This window comes from Montipora capricornis, chromosome 13 (assembly GCF_036669925.1).
Source record: "Montipora capricornis isolate CH-2021 chromosome 13, ASM3666992v2, whole genome shotgun sequence".
NCBI classification, from domain to species: Eukaryota; Metazoa; Cnidaria; class Anthozoa; order Scleractinia; family Acroporidae; genus Montipora; species Montipora capricornis.
Window position 1 is genome coordinate 27,922,674 of NC_090895.1, and position 10,689 is coordinate 27,933,362.

Genomic DNA, 10,689 nt, shown 5'->3' on the forward strand with positions numbered 1-10,689 from the left:
CAGATGGGAATTGAACCCACGACCCTCCGTGATCTAGTCGGATGCTCTAACCACTGAGCTACTGGAGACTCTATGGTGAGCAAGGGTCAATTTGTGGGTCTCGACTGGAACCGCATCGCGCGGCTACACAGCCAAGTATTGACTGGCACATTTGAAACTCACTAACAGCATCGCGCTGTCACATTAATGCATATCAAGATGCAGCCAACCAACCTCCAAAGTGAGTGTGTTAACGATGAAACAACAACAATGATATTGAATGTATGGAGAAATGTAGACTCGGAAAATATCCGAGTCCCAGATGGGAATTGAACCCACGACCCTCCGTGATCTAGTCGGATGCTCTAACCACTGAGCTACTGGAGACTCTATGGTGAGCAAGGGTCAATTTGTGGGTCTCGACTGGAACCGCATCGCGCGGCTACACAGCCAAGTATTGACTGGCACATTTGAAACTCACTAACAGCATCGCGCTGTCACATTAATGCATATCAAGATGCAGCCAACCAACCTCCAAAGTGAGTGTGTTAACGATGAAACAACAACAATGATATTGAATGTATGGATGCTTGTGAAAAATATATCACCAGTAGAGTAACTCCCAAAAAGCGAGCAAAAGCTGCAAAATGTCGACGGCAACGTACCGATTCGTTTTTCACCCTCACATATTTGTGTATCTTTAGATTTGGAAACTTTGTAGGAACAAGGTCGTAGTCTCCTTCGCCTTGGGAACTTAAACTTGGCATGTTTCACTAGTAAAACTTCAGAAAAACTTGATAGCTAAAACGTGAATAGTTTTCATCACACAACACCAAAGAACAGATCCTCCCGACCGACGGGAACACTTAGATGCCAAGCCTTGAAATTTTGATTGACGTCGCAGAAAAACCCAAAATCCCAAAAAGTTTGGCACATCGCGTGTTGGATGAGCGTGCGCTCTTTTACTATTTGATGAGCTGACACAATTGTGAAGTTTTATTCAATTCCCAATAAAACAGCATTTTTTATCCAGCTGATTTGGTAAATGATAAAACAACTACCCTCCTCAGGGTCAGTGAATAACGATGGATATATACCCCGACGCTTACGCCTCGGTATATATCCACCGCTATTCGATCACCTCCCCTTTTGGGGATAGTTTATGATATTTCATATCTTAATTAAACATGTTTAAAAGGAAGAAAAAATTGCTGCGTAAGAGACATCAAATGAAGCTATGATCTTCGCAGAGAAAGTTATTGAATTCAACTAAGAATTCAACTAAGAGACAGTTATTGAATTCAACTACCTCAAACACTTTCCATTTCTTTTCTAACTGGCTGATCTTATTTGCTTTAAAAGCTATGTATTTGTCTGTTTCATATTTGATTTCCAAACTAATTCTTTTGAAATAGTTAAAGTTGGGATTAATTCTTTAATTGACACCTATTTTCCTATTCACAGATATGTTTTTCCTAGAATTATTATGTAGTTGATCATTTGCTTCCCTCCTTCAGAATACCTATCATAATGTAACGTAAGACGATGTAAAACATTAGAGAATTCAGATGTTCTTGGTTCGCGGATTGCAAAAAATTCTGACGAAAATGTTCACAAAATGCTTAAAACTTATGAAATATCGAGCCCGAGTTCACGCAGATATGTGTTTAGTTAACAGTAAATCGTGACTTTCCACAATAACGCTAATTCCGTAAAAGCATGGACGATGTGGAAAAAGGTAGGTTAAATAATTGTCATGTCACCTAGTTGTGTATGAGAATTACAAACTTATCGTAAAATACTTGCCTAAAAATATTCAAATTAAATGGGGCAACCTTCATGCATTCATGGTACTTCTTTTTATAAAGCAGCTATATTGAAACACGCTGTGATTGCGCAGTTCTCATCTCAGCTTTTTGCAAAATTGTGTTTTCAGAGAAAAATGGCGACGGAACCAAATGCAAACATTGTAGCCGACCTTAACAGAGCTTTAATAAACGTCAACTCAGGAAATGACAAGAACGAAACAGCTTTGTTGATGATGTCTCCGAGCATGAACTGGGCAGAGTTCCTGACTCCTGCACCATTATCCATCGCTATACTTGGACAACTGATGTTGGTAGCGGGGGAAAAAGATTTCTCATTGGAAAATCAAAGGCCTGAGAAAGGCTTCCAATTCATTCAGCATCCCGAATCATTTCGAGCCTGCTTGGTCCAAGTGAGTAATTCTGGATGGAGAGCTTTCAATGAAGCCCACAAGGTAATAAAAATATTTTTTCAACGTTTTGTTTGGTAATACATTTGGTTGCGTTTTGCTGACGGCTGCGTAGAGCAGATTTGGGGAGAGAAAGAGATGTGATGTAAATCGAGAATGACACCCAAGTGACGATCAGTCAGTTCGGGCCTTTAGTATTATTTCTATCGAATACGTTTCTAAAGCAAACTCCTCTCGATTGGGACTCCATATTCATCACAGTTCTATAGTTTATTGACATCACCATTGCCTTCAAAAGATTTGGAAATCAACTCAAGACAGAAAAATTAAATTAATCGCAGTGAAGCTGAACAGAATGCACGAATATAATATATCATGCATATCACTGAGTAAATCGATAATTCGAGTCGCATCCAAGTTCTAACAAACAAAAAAAAACTGGCAAGTTTACCCAAAGAGAATTATAGAAGGTCTTTCGAAAGACTACAGCTTTTTTAGCCCAAGTAAAGGCAAAGGTCGTGAAATGAGGTGGACATTATATTTGGCAGGTTGTTTATATGTAAATTTGTAAATATCCTAGTATCCACCCCCCTCTGAGCTTTTCAAATATAATTTACATACTTTTGGGGGGACTTTTAGGCAGATTGCTTATGGGGCAGTTTACAATTTTTATGCCCCCTGATATGAATGTGAAATGAGATGGACACTAGGGGTGGTCACTGAGGCAAAGGTAGCACATTCTTCTCATTATTTTAAGACCCTGAGTGCTGGTCCGGCCGAGGTTTTAACTCACGACCTCCCGCTCAGCAGGCCGGCGCTGTACCAACTGAGACTACCAGGTGGTGGAATAAAGCTGAATTTTAATTAATTTAACTGGCTTGCTCTAAATCAATCAAGTTTTGGTACACATATTAAAATTGTATTAGCAAGCACTACTGTTCTCATTTAGAACCTCCACTCTTGGTACTTTCGAAAAATTATGTTTTCGGTCACCATTATTCACCGCATATGCCTGGGCGAGTGCCAAATTGATCTCACCAAGAAAAAGTTTTGTCTTGAAACTGAAACGGAAACGGATAGTTGTGGACGACAAATACGTATTTTTTTTTTTGTGAAACAAATAGAAAAAGCAAATGTGAAAACCAAAACTTTAAAATATTGATAACTCGGTGTTATTTTCATTCATTTACCTTACAAGAACATGGATGCAATACGACTCTATTCTGCGCAAGTGCCCGATCAAGTGAAGAAAGTTGTTCGTACTCTCGTAAGTGGAAGTGAGGAGGATGTTAAAGACTTTCTTCCAATAGAACTTGGAAAGATTGAGCGGAACTCTACAGAATGCTTGCGCTTAGCACAAGCAGTTGAAGCGAAGTTTGAGCACGTGATGGATCTCACGGGTGAGCTGTTAGAGGTCTCTACAGCTGCTAAGGGAGATTATGAACAAAAACAGGAAGAACTGAAACTGCAAAGAGAATTTGCCTTAGCTAAAGAAGAACAAGCCCGCAAGAAAGTGGAATTAGCAAAAGAAGAACAACAAAAGATGGAAAAGCAAGTAAAAGAAGCAAAAGCACGCTTTGAGAAGGCTATGGATTCTATGCCAAGTGAATGGGCCTTCGCTAGGATGCAATTAGTTGAAACGCTGACAAGTACTGTAAGTACTGTTGCTTCTCCCCTGCCTCTAATATCCAAGTTAGGCTTGAGCACATGGAACCTAATACGTAATGTAACAGCACAAAATCAGCAAGGGATGGATCCTTGTACTCAGCAGACCCCAACAGTTGTCCAAGCTGTACCACCATCTGTCGACGTCGAACCGTTGAACAATCTAATTACGAAATTGGTGGGCGACCTTAATTTGGCTTTTGAACAAGGTTCAAAGAAAACTAAAGATGAAGATCAAGAGAAAGCTACCGCAAGGAAAGATATTCGAAAGATGAAATTTATGCTGGAAGACTTACGGAAGGATTGGTCCTCTGAGGAAGATAGCCCGGATAAAGAAAAAGCATTAAAATTGTTGACGAGCGGCTCAAAAATCTGCGCGGAAGCGGAAAAATTAACGAAACAACTAAGCCCTTCGCCTGAAGAAATGGACGCAATTACCGAACAAGCTTCAAACCTAGCGAGCAAAGTTCGCTCATTGTGCACAAAAGTTAAGACAAAGGCAGAAGGAATGCCATTAACCACCAAACCTCCAAGACAGGCAAAGATGGCCAACTCTGCAAATTCTTTCTCTTCAAGTGTAGCTCAGTCTGTCGTTGAAGATACGCGGTTTAAAGTCGCACAAGCAAGTGGTTTTCTGGAAAGACAAGAGAAACGCTATGATCAAACATGCCAAGACCTGAAGCAGAGCAATGAAGAGTTAAGTAAAGTGTTAGAAAGTCTTGCAAAATTTAGCCCAGAGAAGATTGCCAACTTGGACCAAATTAGAGAAACCCTCATACAAGGTATCAAGGCCCTGGCTTCAGTGCGTGATCAGTGGCAGAAACTGGTGGAGTTTTTCCAGTTAATCACCAACATCATCAAAGTGTGCCAGAAGGAGAGCCTATCAAGCTTTGTTGAATATGCCAAAGTGGGTCAAAAACGGGTGATGGCTAATGGCTATGCTAGCACTGATTTCATGCGTGACCTGATCTACGAGCAAGTGAGCCAAGCAAACAAGACGTCCTATGTGGTGTGGTCCATAGCCAACACGTACGTGGAAATATCCCGCAATCATCTGATGGGCCGCCTTGCAAGTCTTGGCCATTTGATAGCATTGGATCCAGAGAAAGAACGGCAGACAATTGATGCAAAGCGAAAGGAGCTCATGGAAGGCAGCCAGGAAGCCCAAGAGGCGATAAGGAAGTATGTGTTAGAGGCAAAGGACCATTTTCACGAGAAGGTAACGAAGAGAATAAAGCAGATTGAAACAGAGTTGTTGAAAGCACTTCCTTCAGAAGATCCAGCCAAAATAAAAGAAATCAACGACTCCGTAAAGAATGCCATCAAAGAGGCAGACGAAGAACTTGATGCAGATAAGTTCTGAGGTAATTTAATAACAAAAGTAATACTAGGAAAATGTATACGAAGTTTCAGAATTTACTGCTGACCACTTGGGGCCTCTTTTAAGTAAACCCGTTGACCCGCGCTGACTCTGGAAGGTCGACCAATTATGTTTGTGTTTTGAACAACTTTGGAATAACTTTTTACCAACACGTGTAGTCACCTGTAGGCGAATAGTACAGACTAGCAAAGGTTCGCTTAGCAGACTTGTTTGCAGCTTCTGTTTTTACCCAATTTCACTTCTAGGTGAAAATTTACTTCTTGAAAATGTTGTTTCTTTTAGCAATTATTATGAGCTTGTAACGTGCATTTTAGTTCAGCGTCAGTAAGAACTGTCAGAAAGTCGGAATTCTTCAGTGCAGTTTATTATGCTTCGGGCCAACGAGAAACCAATATTCATTGTTCGGTATTTATGCAGACACTAATTTCAAAAATTCATGTTTTATTTCAGACTTGCAGACCTGTGTTGAAGAGTGCAGTCATCCAATCTAAGTAGCGGAATATTCTGGTAAATTATTGCGGCATTAATTGTAACACTGTTAAAATGGCACATGATATAATATCACTTTATAATAAAATGCGGCAGAATCTCAAAAATAAGTAAATAAGTTAATTTTTGTTTAAAAGCTTTTTTGGTGGGCTTATTGTTAAAGTGGGATGGGACTTTCAAGTGAGGTTTTGGAGGGGCGTGTTGAAAAGGATTTTTTATGTGAAAAATTTTAGGCGCGGTTTACAGACGTCCTAATTCCGATCAAAAGACGTGGATGTAATTAACTTGTTGACAAAAAGCAAAGCTTTCGAGCTTCCACTCTATATGTATAATCATAATACTTCTCCTTGGCGGCCCCGAGCCTATTTCCGGTCACTACAAAAGACCATCAAATACGCGAAGTTGACAGACAAGCCTGGTATTAATTTTAACTTGTAACCGTGTTTCGTTCATTTAGGTAAATGAAAAGATAAACTACCGTCTTTTCTAGAATAGAGGCTCCCGGGCGTTTGTTTAAAACTCGGGGCTTGTAGGACTTATCATGGTTAATAGAGGGGTATGGTTATGAAACCCGACAAATTTCTTTGTTGTAGGTTTTTGTTCTCCTTTTTGGCCTTGACCGTGCACAAAATACAATAGTTGTTTACTGCGTACTGAGGAACTAGCCAATAGAAACGTGTTGGTTACGTAATTCATGCATAGTGTATGAGCGCAAAACAAAAGATTGTGCACGGTCCTGGACTTTCCAACCTAAATCTTGGCATATTTGTTTGCTCCTTTGATGTTTGCCGAGCTTCCAAACCATTCCCCTCTATTAACTATGGACTTATAGATCTGGCGTTTATTTCAGGGGGTGTGGGGCTCCTTCGGGTACCCAAGGGTATTGTTTAATTGTTTCAAAGTGTTGCTTTTACTGATTTGTACATACAGTTTACAGAGCTCAAGGCAAAATTTAAGAAAAAATATTCCCTAAGCTAAAACAATAACGTCACCAACTTCGTTTACCAGCCATAACGCTGATAGCCTGAGAAATCATTGCAAATGCTGAGCTTTCTGGTTTGTTGAACTGTGAAACTTGGTAAACGCCGGGGGCGTAATACCGTGATATGGAATTTATTTTACAGTTTTTAAGCCTAAGATTTAACCGGAGAAAATGACAGTTATATCGTTAAGCGGTTGTCTAATTCTCTTTACATCGGTAAAAACAATCAAAATTGATAAATGACGTCATCGATATTCTCCCTGATTTGGATAAGGAAAATTCCCCACTTGCACCCTGGATGTCGCTCAGTAGTAAAGTTATCTTTTTTTTTCCAGTAAAACACTCGTGTCTATAGAAAAAGATCAGTTATTCTTAAGAAAGAATGAGCCTTTTCTCATGTTAGCTATTTTCCGGCATTTACTTTGGGTAGAGGAGCACAGAACGCGTCAGCAGAAAGGAACGCAAATGCGAGAAATTTACTCACAAAATAATTATTACATCGAGCTGAGGTGTGAAAGTTTGGCAGTGTGGAAGTTAACCCTAAACCCTAACCCTAAGCCCTGACATTAACCTTTAATCAACCCTTACGTCTGATCACCTCTGAAACCGCCACTGGCGTGTGCTTTATTTAGAATGATAAGCTGTGTGTGAGCGTGTGCATATGTTTGGATATATATTTTTTTGGATTATACTGTAGTTTGGGAAGCACTAAATATACAAGGGACGAGTTCAAAGTAATGTTAAAATATCCTGTGTTCATTAACTGTCTTGATCATTATCCAATCTGATTTTTGATTTTTAAATCGAAATCTACCTTTTGATAATAGTACGTGTGGTGTGAAGACCTTAGACAGGTATACATGGAAATAGCTTATCCATTTATACTGTGTGCTAATACTGAGTAATATTAGATACGAATGAGCAATTTGCACTTAGCTACTGAGATCAGAACTGTTGGGATTTTATGTAAGAGATTATGTAATGCATGGCTCAATTCTAATTGTTACCATCCCCCCGGGGATTTGTCATTATTTGCCTATTCGGCGGTCTATTCCTTGCCCCCGGGTACGAAGAAAGAGATGATTCCCCTCCCCCGAGACTTCCCTTTGTATCCAAACAAAAGGAAATCAGTCACACTCCGGAGAGTTTGGAGAATATTTCATGAGCGCACTTCCGCGAAACTCAACGCCGCAATTAATACATTAAAAATAGCAATTTGTTAAAGCCCTACCCTCAAATATAGACTTCAATTTTGGAAGATTGTTCTCTTCCAGCCGTGCTGTAACAAACTCTCTATGTTTCCCTTCGAAAAATCTTTACACCTCGAGCAAGCGTTTTGCCGCCATCGCGATGAACTGACAAGAACAACGCGATTGCCCCGCCCCCTACCCCCGGAACAAGACCGCTTTAAACAATTCCCCACCCCTTGGCAAAAAAGGCAGGACTGGTTCCGGGGGTTACGGGGGGGGGGGAGGGGGCGGGGGCGGGGTGGTAGCAGGTAAAATTGCACTACAGGTTGGTTCGCTTGTTCACTCGCGAGTTTATAATGAAGAATCGCAAAAGAAATTGCGAGTCTTGACAGTATTGGAGCTAGTAAGCATCACCTGATCAAGAATGACCAACTACGAAGCAATTTATCTATTATGTAAGTACTGAGAAATCGCAATATTTCTATTCTATCGAACTAGTGAAGCCGTAAACATCGAACATCGGTACTTATCGGAGCATGACACTTTTATTAGGGTTTTCAGGCTTATTTCAATAACGACGCTTATTACAAAAACAGGGGGGGTGCTTATTCAAGGGCGCAAAGTCGAATAGGCAGGTTTCAAATTGTGCAAGAACCGAGTCGAGTTTCAGGGGAATGATTTGCATTTTCCTTTGTTTTATTAACAAAAGAAAATGCGACTCTGTTCTTTTGTCCTTGCACAATGAAAACTAATTATTTCTTCTCACATTGCATATAGTCAGTTGACCAGAAGTTTCTCATATTTACCCACCATTGTTTGAAAGGGATAACGTTGTTTTCTTCGTAAAAGTAAATTATTCTACCAAGGCTTAGAGCGGAATCTCGAAGCCAAATTACAGAATTTATGGCGAAAAGCGACTACAATCGTACGGCCAGTAGGATTGCTTCTCATCGTTGACGGGGCCAACTATGAGCAAATCGCAGTACTTATGTGATAAATAAAGTTGTTTCCTTACAACTCTTTTAGATTGACGTGCTTGTTTTTGGACCATATTAGTAAAGTTGATTAGTGTTTGGAATTGTATACCGCTTGTTTTTTATTAGTTTAAATTTTTATATTTTGGCTAGAGAAAATCACCTGAGAGCGTTGTCTGGAACAGAAATCTGTTTTCTTTGACGTAAGCAAAATACCATTTCCGTTGGTTTTGGAAGTTATTTTCATCGACAATACTCAACACCATTGCAAGCGGAACTGTGTTTTCCTTCCAAACAACAGATCGAAATTTGCCTTTTTGAGGACGTCTCAGGGAACAGACTTCCGCTCCACAAGCTAGTCTAAAATAGCTTTAGTGGAATTTACATCTCCCAAAGCGTGGACTGGGAGTGCACCCCTCTGTCCCTTCATTTCCTCTTGATTTTGACATGTATTCCCCGTGTAGTTGTTGGACTTGTTATCAAGGCGCCAAGAGAACTTTAGTACCCAGCCAATGTCCTAGCACACTGTAAGTAGATCTCTTTCTTTTCCTGGAGTGCGACACAAAAACATGATTGTGAATGTTGCTACTAGCGATCGAATTAATTGAGAGTCACATGATTCGAACTTTTTCGGTCTCGTACAGGATTTCAGGAACAAGACCCGACTTCTCCGGGCGCAGCCTAGTGTCCCGGGGCATTGGCTCTCTCTCCGTTCAGGTGTATTTTGTCAGGCGTTCACGTAATTTCGATTTGTCCTGGTGCTGCACCAGCTGAGAGATTCGTGTTTTATCTGATGGCCTTTTAAGCATGTTTCCAGCTGATGTATGATTTGCTGTCAAATAAAGTCAGTGCATCTGCATTATAGCATCATTTTTGGTGTCCTTGTTCCTTATCATGTCTTCTCATTTTAACGCCGGGTGCCGAATAAATTCGGGGTTAATGGATCCCTTCAGACCTTTCCGTTTTCGTTCGAAAATGCTCCGTTTTGTACGTGGATCGGCCTTCCGTCCACACGTAGCCGGAAAAAACGATCACTTATTGAAAACGCCTAGAGTGCTTTGGGCGATGTTCGTGGGCGCTTACCGAGTGCGTCTGAATCGTTTCGCATATTACCAAAGACGAATTAATGATTCTGATGAATTATTTGGTATTTTAACTCCTCCCCCACGAACTAGTCTGATGGTCTAATGGTTGCAGAGAGATGTCTTCCTGGAGCTTTTCAAAAGAAATAGTCTTGTCTTTTTCTATTTTTAATAAATCGGAAGAACTTCACTTAATCTTAATCCACCACTTTGGATTCATTTCGGCCGTTTACTAATCTAAATAATGGTTGGTCAGAATCCTAATAATGGAAACCATGGTCATGTAAACTGGCACAGATGATCATCTACCCGCTTTTGGGTCGCACCCATAGTTCTAAATTTAGAAGAGACGGGCTTAATCCACTCCACCTAGAATCCAAGAAACGGGTGCGAGTTTACAATTGACAATGTATGGTAAGGTTAAATATGCATAGTAGCCTAATGGCCCATCAGTGAAAAGCTCATCCTGGTTTCTGTAGCGTGAAGCGATAAGGAATCTTTTTAACCCCCGAAAGGCACTCTTGGGGCGCGTTCGATTGACCGTATTCCGGAATAGGAATACATGGAATGGAAGTTAGAAATCCTTCGTTTTTACGGAAATTCACATTAAAATTGTCAAACACCTGCTAAAATGCTATTTTAAACATATCTTTATTATCCTTGTTGCTTCAAAAAGCCAAACATGCCGTTTTAAATCATCACTCCACGTATTCTAATTCCGGAATTGGGTCA

General features: G+C 40.3%; 1 protein-coding gene and 2 non-coding genes across 10 annotated transcripts in view; 1 reads left to right on the forward strand and 2 right to left on the reverse strand.

Annotated features, from left to right (window-relative positions):
- Trnas-aga (transfer RNA serine (anticodon AGA)) overlaps nt 1-69 on the reverse strand; it is a 74-nt gene extending 5 nt beyond the window's left edge. Inside the window, exon 1 of the tRNA in view lies at nt 1-69. This exon is cut by the window's left edge and continues 5 nt beyond it. This is a non-coding gene — a tRNA (tRNA-Ser).
- The window catches only part of LOC138028369 (uncharacterized), a 33,936-nt gene extending 24,191 nt beyond the window's left edge, over nt 1-9,745 (forward strand). For all 8 annotated transcript variants that reach the window (XM_068875879.1, XM_068875876.1, XM_068875872.1 and 5 more), the window contains 3 exons: nt 1,916-2,239; nt 3,393-5,223; nt 5,691-9,745. In XM_068875879.1, the coding sequence (XP_068731980.1) occupies nt 1,922-2,239; nt 3,393-5,222 (2,148 nt within the window). In that variant the 5' untranslated portion in view covers nt 1,916-1,921 and the 3' untranslated portion in view covers nt 5,223; nt 5,691-9,745. The remainder of the gene's footprint in view (nt 1-1,915; nt 2,240-3,392; nt 5,224-5,690) is intronic.
- On the reverse strand, nt 294-367 carry Trnas-aga (transfer RNA serine (anticodon AGA)). The gene has a single exon. It is a non-coding gene; the product is annotated as a tRNA-Ser (tRNA).
- Nucleotides 9,746-10,689: the final 944 nt, after the last annotated feature.